The 19,312-nt window shown below is 27.1% G+C and overlaps 1 protein-coding gene across 1 annotated transcript; it reads right to left on the bottom strand.

Moving 5' to 3' along the window:
* Positions 1–4,437: 4,437 nt before the first annotated feature.
* Positions 4,438–13,738, bottom strand: LOC109791516 (1-deoxy-D-xylulose-5-phosphate reductoisomerase, chloroplastic). The gene is made up of 12 exons (XM_083070056.1): positions 13,579–13,738; positions 10,557–10,744; positions 8,777–8,863; positions 8,091–8,216; positions 7,939–8,001; positions 7,215–7,364; positions 6,993–7,060; positions 6,362–6,473; positions 6,148–6,252; positions 5,804–5,925; positions 5,371–5,517; positions 4,438–4,773 (listed from the first exon to the last, which is right to left on the bottom strand). The coding sequence occupies exons 1-12, from the start codon at positions 13,652–13,654 to the stop codon at positions 4,620–4,622; spliced, it is 1,398 nt and encodes a 465-aa protein (XP_082926182.1). The 5' UTR covers positions 13,655–13,738; the 3' UTR covers positions 4,438–4,619.
* Positions 13,739–19,312: the final 5,574 nt, after the last annotated feature.

Below are 19,312 nucleotides of genomic sequence, written 5' to 3'. Positions count from 1 at the left end.
AGTTTGAATTGCCTTCTTGTATTGAGTCTCTTTTGCAGGATTTTGAAGATGTTATTCTAGAAAGTGTACCAGATGGTTTGCCACCTCTAAGAGGAATTGAGCATCACATTAATCTCATTCCGAGAGCTTTTTTGCCTAATGGACCACATATAAAAGCAACCCACAAGAGACAAAGGAGATTGAAAGGCAAGTGGCTGAACTCATGAGCAAATGGAAGAAGCAAACTTATAGAGACTAAGTTTCATTTCTTAAGAGACCAAATGACTAAAGGAAAACTGGAGTTAGTTTATTATTGTACTAAGTTATAGGTTGCAGATGCTTTTATTAAACTAATGAAGACAGATAAATTCAAGGAGTTAACAAAATTGTTCTTTATTCGAGAATGAGTTGAGGCCTTACATCAAACAAACAGTCAATTATTAGCAAAACAAAAATATGTGGAAAAAATAGAGAATTATAAGATAATTAAATAGCGACAATTAAATTATTGTCATTAAATAATTATCGTTAATAAAATTTTTTGTTGCAGTGGAGGGTGGTATTTTATAAAAATAAAACCACCATAATACCATAAAGAATTTTAAGAAATAATAATTGTTCTTACTTAGTTAATATTATTTATTTGGTAATTATTATTTTTTTTCTCTCAAAAAACACTATTAATTACTAATTTTAAAACGCTAAAACGAGGAGTTTAATTTAATTGTTTTCGATTAGAGTCGGCGTTGAATATTAAATTCTAATATGTCCTACTCTATATTTTTCAAAGATTTGGATTTTACACTAAATCTCTATTGAAAGCTCCTATTTTCACGATGTGGGTCATAAGATCCAACACAGATTTGGCATCTCATTCACGTTGCTACTAAATTAATACATAAGAATATCACAATATACTCTTTAATACACTTTTTTTTTTATATTTTATAACATACTCATTCTTATTTATTTGAAAAATTACAAAATTAAAAAAAAGTCATTAAATAAAATAAAAGTTCCTTCAAATTTTATATTTTTTTAATAAATTTTAACTAATTAAAAAATTTGTGTTTAAAAGAATGTATTACTATTAATATATTGTAAATATAGTTTAATAGAGTAAGTTTGCAAATAAACCTTTCAATTCAGAGTATGAGAGAAGCTAGGGTTAGTGTTATCAGTATCGAATAATTTATAGTTTAAAATCAATAATAAAGTCAATCCAATATCTAATTAATCAAACACTTAATCCATCTCGCTGATAATGTATTATATAGGTAAAACCCTGAACATGTCATAAACGAAATACATTAGGTATTTTCTGGCACATAAAGTTTTGTACGTCATTCTTTTGTTTTTTGTTTAAAGGTTATCTACCATGTTATCTATTAACGGAAAAATCAATTAAGCCTTAGGACCCATTAATATGTTTTTAATTAAATTATTAATAAAAATTAGTATATCTTAAAATAACATCTAATAGTATAATATAGGCTAAAACCTTATTTTGTTCCCTTATAATAATTGTTTATTTCAATTTAGTCCCACTTTTATTTTTTGTCTCAATTTGGTCCCTCATAAGTTAATTGGTTTCAATTTGGGACTTCCATCCAAATTATTTAAACGGAGTTAACTATTGGCCACGTGGATGCCACGTAGATGCATACGTGGATGCCACGTGGACGCCAAATTCTGAGAAAACACCTGGAACCAAAACGGCTCGTTCTGGATGCACTCTTGGTGTGTTAATTTTGCATCTGAAACGGACCGTTCTAGATGCAAAATTAACGCAGCACTAGTACATCAGAACGGCCCGTTCTGGTTTCAGAACAGGCCGTTCTGGATTCAGAATGGCCCATTCCAAGATTGAGAATAGAATATTCTTTATTAATTTTATTAAAAAATATAATAATTTTGAAAAATATTTTTTTATGGTAAAAATTTTAAAATTATTTATTGTTATAAAACATAATTGTCTTATAAATAGAGTAATAACTTTTTCTTTTTCTCTTTCTGTCTAAAGAAATATTTAAGTGTCACTTTATAATTTTTTGTAACTTATTTAAAATTAGAAGAATAAAATGATAAAAATTAATAGGATAAACATAATAAAATTATTAATTTATTTTCTTTTAGTGTCTTCTAAATTTTTACATTCATTTAAAACAAAAATATTTATTATATTAGATATAACAACATAATTAAAATATAATTAATAATATATTTTATAAAATTATTAATATTTTATATATAAAAAAAGAATGAAAATTTTTTATGATTAACTTAGATCTGTCCCTGCATATGGTTGTGGTGAAATGTTAGTCCTGTGTATCATCTTCCTTTACTTCAAGTTCTAGCTCTTCAAGAACAGGTTGTTGTTGGGGTACATCGTTAATGAATTTAAGGAAAAATACTATGTCATTTCATCCTTTACTGTATAGTGTCAATTTGGTAATAAGTGGTTCACTCCAGTTTGAAATGAAATAAAATCTGCTATTGTCTTTAGTGATACATTGCATTGTCCTTAATAATACATTGTATAGCCTACTGTTTAGCAATTGAAGTTATCAATTTTCATTGACAATATTACCAAATTCAGTGTTTGAAATGCTTTGTACCTTTGGTCTTTTTCCTTCCATGATTCACAACCATAAACTATAATCATTGATCGTTTATGCTTAGTAGTCTGGAACTAAAACGGCCCGTTCTGGTTCCAGGTATTTTCAAAAAATTGGCATCTACGTGACATCCACCTATGTATCTACGTGGCATCCACGTGGCTATACAATTAACTCCGTTTAAATAATTTAGATAGAAGTCTCAAATTAAAACCAATTAATTTATTAGGGACCAAATTGTGACCAATTAATTTTATTGGGACCAAATTAAGATAAAAAATAAAAATAAGACTAAATTAAAATAAACAATTATTATATTATATATAATAGAACGTACGTGATGATAAATTGATACTGACTTTATTATGCGAGAAGCAAAAGAGTAAATTTTGAACAAGTAATCATTCATAAATGATTGAGACTAAAAGTTACGTAATCACTTTGTTATATGATTTTTTTAAAAAAAGAATTCAAATGAGTAAATTTTGAACAAGTAATCATCATAAAATAATTGAGATTTAAAATTACCTTATCACTTTAAAAGATATGATTTAAAAAAATTATCTAACTTGTGTAATTTAATTTTGACCATTGATAATAAAGTCTAATGATTAATATTTACTCTAACTTGTGTATTCTCCTCCATACATTTCTTTCTATTATATATATATATATATATATATATATATATATATATATATATATATTCAAACATAATAATTTTCATATATTCAAACAATTTTATATGCGTAATTCATTTTAAATTTTAATTATATATTATAAATATTTAATTTGTGCATTGTGTAAACTAAACTGTTAATTTAATCTAATGAAAAAATTTGATATCTATGTGTGTTTGAAAATTATTTCATACTTTGTTATATTAATTTAAATCAACATATAAAATATTTTTATGATGACCTATCAATTTAAATTAATGAAGTAAAATATCAAATAATTTTTAAATTTTCTTAAAATTTACAAACTTGATTTATGTATTAAGAAATTTTAATTCAATGGTTGGATAATTAAATTTAATGTAGAACATGAATTATTAGACAAAACAAATCTAAATAAACTTACTCTTGAAATAAGTTATATATATATATATATATATATATATGAGAGGATTCACTTACTCAAAAGTAAGTCTTTATAGAATTATTCTATTCAATAATTCATTATCTACATAGTTGAATATATATTTTCTTAATGAATAGATCAAACTTACAAATTGTTAATAAATTTAAAAATATATTTAATATTTCGTTACATTAATTTAAATTAACAGTTATTCACAAAAGTATATTATACATTAATTTCAATAAATATAGTAAAATATAAAATGATTTTTACACTATGTGAAATTTTTTTAATTTAATATATTTATTAAGAATTTTTAATTCAATAATTAAATCATTAAAATTTAGTTTCATAAATTATTGAGTAAAGTAATTTTATTTAGAGTTATTCTTAATCTTCCATAAATCTTGAAAAGAAATAAGAGTAATGTAGAAAAAATTTGTCCCTCCTTCAATCCAGGAGGTAGGGTCTAGCAACTACTGGTGGGAGACATATCATCTTCTGATCCTTCATAAGAGTTGTTATCCACATCTTCCCCACATTTGGCACGGGGAAGAGAGCAATCATCAAATACAAAGTGAAAAAAAGAAGGCTAAAGAGATTTGCAAGGAAGATTTGTAAAATAGGTCATATTGCTTTTGTTCGATTTCATTCTACCAATAATTTTATAACGTTATTTTATTAAGAGAAATTTATAACATCAATATAAATGACTTTTTGTGGAAGTACTACCTAGGTTGCATTATCATCTCAAAAATGGTATTATGAAGCAAGAGCTTTTATTGAAAACCATTTAGGAGTACATATACTTTATATAGCTACCCATCTACATTTGAGAAGATTGATGAACCAACAAATACATTTACAAAATATACTAGTAGTTGGAAACAAACAATCCACCACAGCCCCCACTTCTAAAATTTGTCAGAAACATGGGATTCAAACACTAGAAGCTTTTTGCAGACTAGCAGCATATTGTCGTGCCCACTGGTCATAGTGAATAATTTCTTCGAGTGAAGGAGATGCTACTAATTCTTTTTGATGTTCCTGGCATGTTAGTTCCACAACCTTGAATATATCCAGATAACTAATCCTGGAAACAGGAGAAAGAAAGGCATTCAGAAGAGGATTTATATTGTGAACACAACAAACATTGTCAAAGAACACGTGAAGTGTAGATAAAGAAGTATAGATAAAAGTCAATTTAATCAAATATTCAAGTACATAGAAGTGCTCAAGTACAAGGTTTCTTTTTTCACCCAAGAATACAAATAATAATGAATTTTCTATGACTTCTAACCCCCCCCCCCCCCCCCCCCACACACACACCCCTACACAAGTCAAATGACATATCCATACAAATCCCTAACAATAGTAACCGTTTTGGGTTTTGAAACAAAACATGCATGCTTGTATGGGTAAAATCATGTATTATTTTAGTAGAAGGAAATTGTAAAATTATTTTTTGATGTATGGACTGTTTCATGACATGGAACACTTTTCATCTGCATAAATAACTAGTAACTCTACTCCAATTCATCAAATTTCAATATCATCAGACAATTAATTTTTAATTTACATTATGATATTCCAAATGTTGAAATGTTAAGTTAGTCCTGATGCACCCTTCTCGAAGAAATTTGGGGATATATCGCAATGGCATTAGGAAAGTAACTAAGATAATGCTTACTTTTCTTCCACAAACATTTCTACAGCTTTCTCATTTGCTGCACTAAGAACTCCTGTCATGGTGCCTCCAGCACGTCCAGCAGCATAGCAAAGATTCACTGATGGAAACTTCTTATCATCGGGTGCGAAAAATGTTAGAGAACCATACCTGGGTGATGATGAGATGTTAAATATAATTGTGTCAATAACTTAAACAGTTTGCAAGGAATGCAAATTATCACTAAGGTTCATCATGCGTGATGAGTTTAATAAGTAATGGAAAATAAGTTATCTGGCTGGCAATATGGTGTGAAAAAAGAAATTGAAATTCAATTATGATTTCTTATTGAAATCTACTCATCAAGATAGGCTACACCATGGTGATGAATGCTTTAAGATATAGTAAGCCATCTTTGAACTAAAGAAAACATTATTCAAGGGAAAAGTGTTTGTACTTGCTAAGATCAAGGCGAGGCCAAGTTAATTCAGAGCAGTAGATTCTTTCTGGCCATGATAATGTATAAAGGAGAGGTAAGCGCATGTCAGGTATCCCTAACTGTGAAATAACAGATGAATCCTGAAAAGGAAAAAAATATTTATAAAGTCAAAGTAATGTGTGTTGATCTGTCTCTTGTTTTGAATTGTCTTTTCCTTGCATTTCAATGTGAACTTCAGCAATTCACATGTTCAAGCTTTCAACTTGTATTTGTAGGTGATGTCATTCATTATTCAGTAAGTCAATGAGAATTTGTGTTTATTAACAAGTAAAAACTAACGCAGCATATTGTATGGTTCAAACCTGTGTTTCAACCAAGGAATGTATGATAGATTGTGGATGAATAACAATCTCAATATCGTCGTAATCTGCTCCAAACAAGTAATGTGCTTCAATTACTTCTAGACCCTGCCAAGAATTAAAATAAGTTTGTTATATAGCTATAAGCAAATCAATATATAGATTCACAAGAAAGGACTTTTTGATCCAAATGCATTGACTGCAGAAGGAAACAAACCTTGTTGAAAAGGGTAGCAGAGTCGATAGTTATTTTTCTCCCCAAACTCCATATGGGATGCTTTAATGCATCTTTAAGTTTAATGTCTTTCATCTTTTCAGCAGGCCATTCTCTATTAATCACCAGAATGAATGATAATTCAGGTTAAGTATATAGAGCCTAGAACAACAAAATTAAGAGATGGAATGATCGATGGTTTCCCAAATAAGACAATCATGATTCATGTAGATCTCCTTCATCAAGATTATAGTGGTATTAAGTTTTCCATTTTAAGTTCCCTTTCATTGCTTCAAGTAAGGTTTTAAATTACGATGGCAGTTGCGGTTGCAGTTTGGTCGCAATCCTTAACATTGTTTGAAAAATTGTGGTGAGCTCAAAAGCCTTTACGTTGTTGCCAATATCTCTTTCATAGATGTCTTTTAAAACCATGGCTTCAAGCTTAATGAAAACTTATATATAGAGCACAGAAAACATGTGTTGTTTGAGACACGCAGGTGTAAATAAATATAAGAAAGCAAGGATTACATTTAGACAGAAAAAGTTTTCAACACCCCAAGATATGAATAGCATGCTCCATTTAGGCTTTATTTGGCAACATCAAAACTCTTGAAGTTGAACTAATTTTCCTTACCTGAAAGCACCTCCTGATCCAGTTAAAAGGATTTTCCTAAGTGCACCCTTTGGCAACCCCTGGATAGACTGTGTAGAGAATAATCATTAAAGCATCCGTGATTAGAAGCAGCATGAAGTGGATCAAATAATAAATCCTTTGCTTCAAACCAATAGAAAAGACGCAAAGAGTGAGATACTCAGAAAAAGAGATGAGTGTGATTAGGTAAATGGACCTAAGTACCTGAAAAATGGCAGAATGCTCTGAATCTGCGGGAAGAATTTTGATGTTATTTTTGTGAGCAAGAGGAAGAACAAAAGGGGCTCCAGCAATCATTGTCTCTTTGTTGGCCAATGCTATGTCTTTCCCTGCTTCAATTGCAGCAACTGTTGGCTGAAGAAAATAACCAATAACACGTTATAATTTTAGCCTCTATTCCCCCCAATTAATATTGCTAAGAATTTCACCAATATGAACATAAAATGTGCACGTATTTTACATCAATGTGTGAAGAACAAAATAGCAGTAGAGCTCAGAAGAAAATTACTTGGTTCACTATTTTAGTCAAGATGTGCAGCATGAAATATATCAGTTTCTTCTCGGACACAAGTTACATTATTTATGTGTAAAAAGTGACATCCTTTAACTTTCAAGCTCAATAACAATCTCTTCTCTCAAACAGCTATATACAAATATTACCTTGTGATATTAATGACATTAAGAGGTAACACATTCTGTGTGAGTCTCGCTAGTTTGAGATTTGAGAATGTGAATAACCAAAAAAGAAATTGGACCCATATATCTAGTGGTCCTACATGAATTTCACTCAAGTGTGTGATATTAATTCTAAACGACATGTAGAAACATGTGGAAGACCAGAATAAGCCATATCTAGCTTGACCTTGTAAATATAGTATATGCAGAATAGAATGATTATTAAGATTGAAAGAGAAAGATTTAAAATTACCTTTAATCCTGCACAACCAACTATTCCTGTAACCACTGTGGCTGCATCAGGGTGACGAGCAGCCTGAAAAAATATTATTAATTAGGGTTTAGAAAAAACAGTATTGCCTTTATAAGTTAAATCATATGCATATGATATCAGACAAAAAGAACCTCAATGACTCCTTGCTCTCCAGGGATGATTTCGGGTTTGTGTTCCACATCAGCCAAGGCCTCTTTGAGTTCATCAATTAAAGACTCATTTCTAAGACCAACAATTTGAGGCTTAAATGTCTTTATCTGCAAAATATAACATATCGCGAACATTATGAGATTTATATCGTTTTTACTTCTACTATGAAGAGATGAGACATAACCAATAAAGCTTCTAGATTATTTCTCATCCAAATTGTCTTCCATTACAATATTTCTCTATTCACAAATTGAGAAGGAATGCAAAGCAAAATAATTGGAACAATCTTGCATGACCTGTATAACAATGATTCTATAGACTATAGTACTCAACAGATTATGGGAGTATGGGTTGGGCATTTGTGACTAAGATTTCAAAAATCCAGTGTTGACTTTACAAAATCACATTCACTTTTAGTCTTCTTTAGTAAAAAAATGAATGTTAAAAAGAAGATGAAAAAGATTAACATGGATGATATTATAAGAAGTGATTGATTAACAAACTATACAATTTCTGTAAAAAAAAAAGAACTATACAATTTTGAGAACTAATTCATTGTTTATTACTCCAGGTATTTTATATATGAATATAAAAAGAAAAAAAAATCATCTCGGGTCATAGATGTAAAAGTTCCATTACATGTATGGAGTAAGGTATTTTTTATTACCTGGTCAGCAAGAAGAGTAATATTAGAGCCAGCAGCAAGCCCCACAACTTTAAATCTTTCTGGAAACTCAGCCACTATACTCAGTGTCTACAAAAGTAACCAAGGGAAAACAATTAAGATTACAAGGATTTAAGGCATCCCAAGCTATAATTAATCAACTTGGAGGAATAAAGGTAAAGGCTTACTTTAATTAGTTATACGCTGTCAAAATTACACATTACACAGATAATTTGTTGAATGAGAATTTAATTATACCTTTGATTAATAGTGTGTTGAAACGTACGTGACAAACACAAGACTTTTTCTTTATTTTCTCAATTTTTTAAAATTGAAAATATGAAATGAAACAGACTATTGTGACCTTTCTATTGCTTCTTTATTCTGTTGAGCCTTTCCGACGCTGCATAAATTCCCAATACAACGAGACACGGACCATGTGATGAGCCCAATCCATAATGCAACAAATATGGACCAACTATGCCTTTAAATAGCTCAAATTTAGGACGCAGAAATTAATATATATATATATATATATATATAATAAAGAAAATAATTCTAGAATATAAATAGTTGAGATTGAAAAAAATATATATTACGTGAAAAGGAAAACTTGGAAGTAATTAAAAAAATGAATGAAATAGAAGAAAAGAAATTTTATATAAAGAGAGTTTTAAAAATATTCACAGTTTAATAACTTTTAAAACTAAAAAGAATATGATAGCTTGAAAGATAGTAAACCTTCCAGATTTAATTAGATAAGAGTTATTTTCATCGCTAAAGGTTTACTTTATTTTACAATGCACTAATAATCTAAAATAATTTTACACATTTATTTAATGACCTTTTATAGTAACTTATTGACTTTTATGATAAATAACTAAAATTTCATATTAATGATAATATATGATTGATTAGTTTAAAATTATTTTACACTATCTATGCAACTCTAGTTGTCTATATGATATATAGATTTTTATTTTTTGAGATTACGTTGGAGTTTGTTGCATGAAAAAAGAAAAATATATATATATATATATATAAAGAGGGATCCATTTATCTTAAGAGTAAGTTTACGTGGATTTATTTCGTTTAATAACTCATGTTTTATTAGATTTTAACAATCCAATTGTTAAATTTAAAATTTTTAATACATAGATCAAGTTTGTTAATTTTTTAAAAATTTAAAAATTATTTAATACTTTATTTTATTAATTTAAATCAACGTATAAAATAATTTTATGATCATCCATCAATTTGAATTAATGAAATGAAATATTAAATAATTTTTAAATTTTTTTAAAAATTTACAAATTTAATTTATATATTAAGAATTTTATATTCAACAGTTAGATGATTAAAAAAGTAAATTACATATCGATACGTTTAGATATCGTGACATTGTATTGATATTATGTGTTTGTTTTAACGATTAATAATTAAGAGGTTAATAAAAATATTAGTGGAGTATTTTTTAAATAATTAAGAAAAGTTATTATAGATGATGAAAAAGTGTGGAAGGTATTTATGTAATTATATTTTGAAACCTTGTTGTTGATACTTGATAATATAATATGAGTTAATCACCTATACATTGTTAGTGTAAATTTTTTTACACTAACAACTAATTATATCTTTTAAATTATTTTATTTTATTTTTATTTGATTAAATAAGCGAATGACAAGATACTATTAAAAGATATGATTAGTTGTTAATAATTATCTTAATTTTTAAGCATAATTTTAAAGACAATGAAAAAAAAAACGGAAGGATAATATATACCTGTGTTCCAATTGAACCGGTAGATCCCAAGACAGAAATGGGTTTTGGTCCATCCCATATCTTAAAATCAGAGGGCTCTGGAATAGCTGTTCCTGGCCATGCTGGTGGTGGTGATTGAGCTGCGGCTGAGCAATAAACTCGTCTCTCTACACTTGTCTCACAGTCTTTTCTTTTCAAAGTAAAGCTACCTGCGAATTTATAATCAACTTAAACCTATCATCAACTAACACTAATTGCATACAACCTATTGTTTTCACAAAAATATATGATCAACTATAACATAGATCGACCTCTATAACTATGCAATGTTTCTTTTTCTTGTTGAAAAAATTTGTTCATTTTAACACTTGACGTGGAATTTGTATTGTGAACAATGTCAGTCACGTAGATTCTACACAAACGTTGTATGATTAAAAAAACCAAATTTGTGGTCAACCATATTTTAATCCAGTGGAATTATACCACAGTTTTTGTGCAGTTTATGTTGAAAGTTTAAGGATGTGTTTCTATTATCAGTCCCTTCAGCAACAAAACTTTGTGGGATACCATTCATGTTGAATGTACATTACAATACAAGAATACCTAAAACAAGCACGCACCAAGTCATTTGGATTTGGAGACTCGCTAGAGTTAGAATAGGTCACAAGCAAAACTTAAAGAACACATAAAAATACTTATTATCTTTTAATAAGATTTTTACATCAGTAATTAGTATTGAATGCATGTTCTTATAGAGTATAAGTATGTTTCTTAAGAACCAACTTTTATCAATAACTAGTATGTTTCATGAATAGTTCATATTGATAATTATATTTTTATTTATCGATAATTTATTTTAAATATATTAAATTTAATTCATAAATAATTATAATAAATAAAAATCAAATTAAATAAGAAGTTAAAAAAAAATTTAAAAATTCTTTCATTGAAAAAAAAAATTCTAAAAACACTCTCACATAAAATATAGATTTGTATTTACTATATAGGAGTTGATTTATATTACAAATTTTTGATTAACTATTCTTACTTATTTTATATAATACTAGTGAAAAAAGACCTTGTTAATGAGTATGGAAATTATTAAATGACTACATATATATAATTTATTTTGATAAATAATGATTTTTTATTTAAATTAATAAAATAAAATTACTAAATTAGCCTATTAAAAGAAAAAAATATACAATTATTATAGTAAATAAAAGATAACATATGAAGTTTACAACTTTTGATAATCGGTGCTATAATTACTAATATCAAAGAATGTGTTTAAGATAAATAATTTTTTAGAAAATAATTTCTTTTTGGTGGTCCTTAACTGATTTCTTTTTTCTATAAATGGACACGTGGGAGTTTATGAGACGCATTTCAGAAGTTAGATAAAACTATTTGTTCTATTTAAGATAAATAATTTGTTACAAAATAAATTTTTTTTTTGGTGGTCCTTAACTGATTTTTTTTTTCTGATTGGACACGTGGGAGTTTTTGACACGCATTCCATAAGTAGATAAAACTATTTGTTCTGCACCTGTATATGCGCTTTTTGTCTGGTTGGTAGAAGGCAAGACAAGTTTTTTTCATTTCAAATAAATATTTTATTTTAAATATTTTAAAAATAAAAAGTGATAGATCATCGAATAATTTGTGATTTTTTATTTTTTAATAAAGTTATATTTTTATATATAAAAAATTGTGGGTCTAAATGAAAAATGTTTCGGTTAAAGAAATCAATCCAGCTACTTGGATTTTTTCATCTATTGCTATGACTTAATGTCTAGTGATCTGTCTAAAAATGAAAAGTTATTACATAAATGAAGTCATTATATACTATCATAATAGTATTTCCATTTCAATTTTGAAAATACAACCTTATAATATTTATAAGTAATAATAATTTTTTATAAATCAAAATTTCTAAAATTTAAGCTTCCACTAATTGATTTTTTATTTATTTGATAACTTGTTAGCCAAATAATCTCATGAAAAAAAAATTAAATATTTATTATAAATAATAGTGTATATGTGTCTATATATATATATATATATATATATATATATATATAAATTATTGTGTATTTTAATTAAATTCATATTTATTTTAGATGATTTTATAATAATTTTAAGGGTGAAATATCAACTTAGTTTCACGTGCAAAATATATTGGAGATTCTTTTAGAACAATGTCGAATATTTTAAAACCTTAAGTAAAAGTCTTTAGTTTATTTCCTAAAAATCGTTTAACTTATCACTTATTAAGTAAATATCTATCTATTTTGATATGAAGCTGTAAATAATAATAATAATAATAATAATAATAATAATAATAATAATAATAATAATAATAATAATCCATGAATTTGAAAACGATAGAGGAAAAGTAATTAATAGTTAATGTGTTTGCCTTTGAGCTCTGTGGCTTATCCAACTAACTCTACCTACCGTACCTCTTATTTTATTTACGTACATATATGTTTTTTTGTCGTTTCTTCGTCACTTACTGCATGCACACACACCCACTGCTTTCCTTATCTAAGTTCATTGCCTTTTTCTCTATCGTTTCCATCAGAACTTACCTCAAAGCATACCATCATAGTAAGGAAGTGATTAATTAACAAGAATATAAATTTATTTTTCACTAAGAAGAGAGAACTTCAAAATTTATAATTTCCCTCACTTTTTTTATCATGAAATGAAAGGAATAGTAGGAATATTGTAAGAAAAACAGGATATAAAAATTGAACAAAAAAATAAAGATATGAAAATGGTGTGTTGCTCATGAGAATAACCAACAAACAGCCCAAAAAGAAGAAGAAGCAAAATAATAAGCAGAAAAGAAAGGATACCCATTTGGTGAATATATAGCACATGAAGTTTATGGGGAAATTAAAAAAAAAATAAAAATAAGGTTGATAAGCTCAGAAACACAAAGTTAACACAAAAGTTGAAGTAAAGAAGAAGCCCTTATTGTTTTTGCTTATCAAGAAGCATAAGCACGTTTGAGACAAAGACAGGAGAGAAGAACCTGGAAGTTTTGTGGAGTTATTTGATGAGAAAAATAAGGGCTTCACTTGAGCTGGAGAGGGCAAATTCAGAGCCATCACTCAAGTTGAACTAGCCACGTCTCAAATGTTCACGAATGAAAATTTAAACCAATCAGAGTATTAATATAAGTAAAGTATTAGTTATCACTAACTGGTCAGAAATAGAAGGAGACAAAGTGATCAAAGAAATGCCACAATTCCTATGTGTGGTCTTAGAAATGCCAACTCTAATGACCAACCATGGCTTTTCCGTTTGTTTTTTTTCTTTTTTTTCTTTCTTTTTTTTTTCCTATTTGTACACATATTTGCTTCCATTATTAGTAAAAACAAACAAAAAACAAAGGATAACGGTTTGATTATAACCGAGAAAGAATTGGAAAAATGGACCCATTTAATAACCAACACTCGTTTTAGGCTCCGTATGTATCAAGAAATGAAGATATGGCTTATGAAGTTCTCGTATCATCGTGTCTCGAAGTTTCCATAATATGTATTCATTCATATAATCCACACAATATAAGTGAAGGCATCCGAAGAAATAGTTCTGCATTTTTTAGCATAGAAATTCAAGTATTGTACATGTTAGGTTTGGGAAAGTATTTTAAGTTTTATGTTTGTTTTAATTTTTTTAGTTATGAAAATGTTAGGTTTTTTTTATTATGTTTTCCATTTTCATTTTTTTTTGGTTGAAAATAATAAAAAATATTTTTTTTTTATTTTTTTGTTTATGTTTTTATTTTTACTATTCTTTATAAAAGATTTTGGAAATAGAAAACAAAATGAAAAGAACTTTATAGTTAAAAGTAATAAATAAATAAATAAATAACTTTTCTCAAATCAATTATTTCATTATTATTTTTCATTTCTTAAAGAAAATGACACTAATGTTCTCTTATAAAATGAGAGAAGAAATTAAATTTACGCATAAAGGAAAAATTTTATGTGTCATATTATAACCTCCAAAATTAAATCCCTAATACTTTTTGCATAACTTTTTTTTTTTTTTTCAATTTCAACTAAATGGCACAGACTCGTAAAGGAGACTGATAGAAAATTAAGAAGAACAAAAAAAAAATTGTAGAGACACAAATGAAACTCTAGTCTTTTTTTTATTATTTACAAAATGGAACTCTACTATAAAAATATAACTAGAGTTATAATGTTAGAAATAAATTTTGTCAATTGGCTTTCACCAAATTAAACATGGAGTTGATTGGATCAAATATAAATCAACCTAAGTCATTCTCATCATCTAACCCAAACAAATTTATGATTAGACTTATGTATAGGTAACATTCCGTTAAAATAGATTTTATTAAATATTAGAGAGGCCCAAATACTTTGTGTTTCTAATAATTATACATAAACTTAAAATTAAAAGATTGTGAATATTTATTTACATAAGATATAAAGGAAATTACATTTGAAGGATACAATGGTCCACTAAAAAGTGGAGACCAAAAGTGATTACATACACCAATCCTTTTTATTAATGGTATAAAATCTGAGGGATATAATGGTCCACTAAAAAGTGGAGACCAAAAGTAATTACATACTCCAATCCTTTTTATTAATGGTATAAAATCTGAGAGATATAATGATCTACTAAAAAGTGGGGACCAAAAGTTATTACATACTCTAATCTCCTTTATTAATAGGTATAGATAATTATGAAATAATTAACAAAATAAAATGAGTTTTAGTAATAAACGAGAAAAAGTTTGCTAAGGAAATGGCCCATTAAGGGGTCTATCATTAAGACAAGTGCACAAGGTGCTTCATTGTGACTTAAAGAGAAAGGATAGCAGAGATATTTAAGAGGAAGAAAGGAAAATGAAAAGGATGACGAGAGAAGTAGAAGAAAATCACATACTCTAGGACAACATTTGGGACACTTGATAGCATTGTCAAATTACTTTTAAAAAAAATAATTAGTCTCTCCTTAAATTTTTAATGTAGGGGCAAATCTAGGTCATATTTCTAAAGAGACACAAATTTGGTACACTAAAATTATCACACAATTAACAAGGTGATTTGAAATACAATTAACATAAAGGGTAAACATGTGAATATCCTTACTTGTCTTATTTCAAAGAGAGTAAGAACAAGATCCATTCAACATAAAAGTAAATAAGAATACTATTCTTTTTCTTAAAGAATGTGTGTAGGTTAATCATAAGGAAAATAATATGTAAACACAAACATAAACATATACAAATGTGTTAAACAAACTAGAAATTTGTTTAATTGAATGATCACTATACAATTCTTTTTCAACAAACATGACTATACACTTTTCTTTTAAGTGAGCTATTTTTCATGAAACTTTGTTTCATCAATATTCTTATAATAAATTTTCAATGCCTATTGTTATAAAGAAGAAAAAAAAACCTTTGTAAGATAAGACTTTCATGTCTTTAAATAGTTCCAACATGCTCCACCTCCACCTTACGACTCTCATGAATAGAGTTGTCAAACAGAACAGGCATATTCGATCCAATCCAACCTACACAGGCCAATTGATGATTTTAAGTTAGGTTCGCCTGATCGATATTACTTTAGGATTGTTATTTTTTTGCCCAACATGACTTATATTGTGCCAAATTTCCCTTAATTAAAATAAATAAAAATTAACAATGATTTAATATAAAAAATTAAAATAAAATTAAATATGTTTTTTTAATTAGTTAATATTTATTATTATTAATTCATTTTAGTGAAAATATGAATGTTTTGAATTTGAGGAGTTGCAAAATAATTATTTTATTGATAAAATAAAAGATAAAGGTAAATAAATTATAATAAATAAGATAAATAAATTTATATATATATATATATTACATTTATGAAATCAAGAGTGAAATTGAATTTATTTTACTTTTTTTTCTTCTATACTTTTTTTCAAAGATGAAGGAAGGAATTAAGAATACAGCTCAAAGTTTATATTTCAATGTGTTATATTTTAGGGTTAAATATGTTTTTGGTCCTCAAAAAATTGGCTCTATTTGGTTTTAGTCCCTCAAAAAAAAATTCTTTGATTTTAGTTTTCCAATTTATATGATACCTATTTTTAATCATTTTTTAAACGTTGTTAACCTTTGTTGTTCAAATAGGTCATCCCAACACCTAAATCACCATTAGTTTTACTAACATAGAAACTTTTTAATTTAAAATGTTAATTATTTTAGGATTAAGTTCAATTTTAGAATAAAAATAAATTTTATACTTAAAACTTTTCACTATTCACTCTTAGACCCAGACACGGAGACTTTAGAAGTGCTCTATTTTGTTTTTTGTTTCTTTATTTTACTTTTACCTTCAGCAAAGGAAGCTAAGAGCCTTTTGTTTCTGAAAAGTGACACCTTGAAACTTAGGGAGGGAGAAGAATGAGCATTGTTTAGAGTAATTTGCATGTTTAGGGCTTTGAGAATTGCTACAAGTGAAAGAGTGCCACCAATAATTGAGAATTTAGAGCTTAGATGGTTGTTGATGAAAGTGTGAAATTGACTATTTATGGACACGGTCATGCCAGTGGAGAAAAAAATTAAAATTTTGATTTTAATTTGTGAGAAAATTTTATTAGAGTTTAGTGGGAGACTCTTTATTCAAGTAAAAGAAAAAAAAAAGAATTACTAGAACCCCCATACATACATCTAAGAGTGAACCGTAAAATTTTTTAATGTAAAATTAACTTTTATCCTAAAACCTAAATTAATCTTAAAATAACTAATATTTTTAATTAAAAAAATTTACATTAGTAAAATTAATGGTGATTTGGATGTTGAGATGACCTATTTTAACAACAAAAATTAATAGTGTTTAAAAAAGAATTAAAAATAGATATTATATAAATTTTGAGGGACTAAAATCAAGAAAAAAAATTTAGGAACTAAATCCAAATAGATTCAATTTTTTAGAGGATCAAAAATATATTTAACCTTATATTTTAATTTATGTATTTTTTTAACAATTATTATTAATATTAAAATATTTTTAAAAATGTTTTTCTATCGAGTCAATCTAGAGTTTAGCGGTCAATCTGGCTTAAGGCCATTTGCCCTATCAGGTAATGTGAGTTGGGATAATATGGGTTGATGTTATTTAGACCATCTTTATTAAGGTCAAATCTAGCCTTATTAATGGGCTAGTCAAGCTTACCCATCTAGTCAAACTTAATTTTACAACTTTACTTGTGAAATTTTTTGAGTTGATGACCAATAACCTTGTAAAACAAACGAAAGACATGAAACCAAGTGAATGAGTTGTTGGGATTAGAGTTGTCAATTTGGACTCAACTCGATGGACTGGCTTGGTTAACCCAAAAATAAGGTTAAGTTGAGTCTTAAAAAGAATAACCTAAATAGAATCAAACTATTTTGGCCTAACCCACTAAGCCCGACAAACCAAATGGGTTCAGATTAGACTAACCTGCAAGCTTACAGACTGACTTGTTAAACTAATCATTGAAATAATCCAAATTAACATCACTTTATAATGTGTTATAAAATAATAGGAAAAAAATAATACTTCAACAGTAATATTCTTTTATTTTGTATTTGTTTGTGCTTACAAGTTTAGGGTTAGGATTAGCCACTATGAGAGTTTCATCGCTCCCATAATCTCATTGCCCCCTTGATGGCTTGACATTGTGACTCATCATCTCTATTCCGTTTTTCAAAGAAGATAGACACAAAGTATAACGTCCGATTCTAACGCCCAATTTATATAATAATTATATATTTTCTTATATAATATTTTCACAATTATATCGTTAACAATATATTTTTTTTTAATAAAGATAAAGATAAAGAACAATCATATTTTGTGAATTTAATACATGATATATCATTCTAAAATATTTACAATAATGTATTATTTTACACAATATATTTTTCTTTCACTTTTATTACAATATTTACATTGATAGTGAAAATAAATTTACAAAAATTGTAATAGATTCATCAAATAGCCTCCACATTCCAATTCCTTCCAAGGAATACCACAGCTATATCAACTGCAAAATGATCTGGAATCCAAAGTAGATCCATCTATTTTGTAATATATTTGATTTATAAAAACAAAGAAAAGAAAGGAGTAAGAACAATATCCAATAAATATAATAACTCAAAAGAATATACAGAATTATTTATAATCAATATTAAACACATATATATATATATAAATATATATACAGATCATATATTAAATTTTCATGATACAATAAAATTTGAATTATACTTGTAGTGACTAGTCAGGATAAATGAGCATCATCATAACATCAACCAATAAAAGGATATTTCACCTTAATCAACAATAGGATATTTCACCTTCATTTCTTACTCATTTAAATCCCCAAGGTCAAACCTCCAGCTACAAATAATTCAAACTTTATCTTCTATGGCCATAGAACAATATTTATCTTCATAAATACGTGAAGAAATAACAACAAAACGAGTCCAAGATATCACAACTATAACATAGTTGATTATAAATATATTTACAATAAATATATCTATGTACAAAGAATATATTAAGAATACCAATGATATAAATAAAAATGACCATCATTATAAAATAATGAAACAATATAAAATATGAACACCTTAATAATTATTATAGACAAAAATAATCAAAGGTTAAGCAAATAAATGAGGTTAGGGACACCCCACTAAATAAACATACATAAAAAAAATAACATAAATAAATAAAAATAGG

The sequence above is a fragment of the Cajanus cajan genome, chromosome 3, assembly GCF_000230855.2.
Source record: "Cajanus cajan strain Asha chromosome 3, NIPB_CcT2T_4, whole genome shotgun sequence".
NCBI lineage: Eukaryota > Viridiplantae > Streptophyta > Magnoliopsida > Fabales > Fabaceae > Cajanus > Cajanus cajan.
The sequence above is the reverse complement of the archived record's forward strand: the minus strand, read 5'-3'. Positions and strand labels throughout refer to the sequence as shown.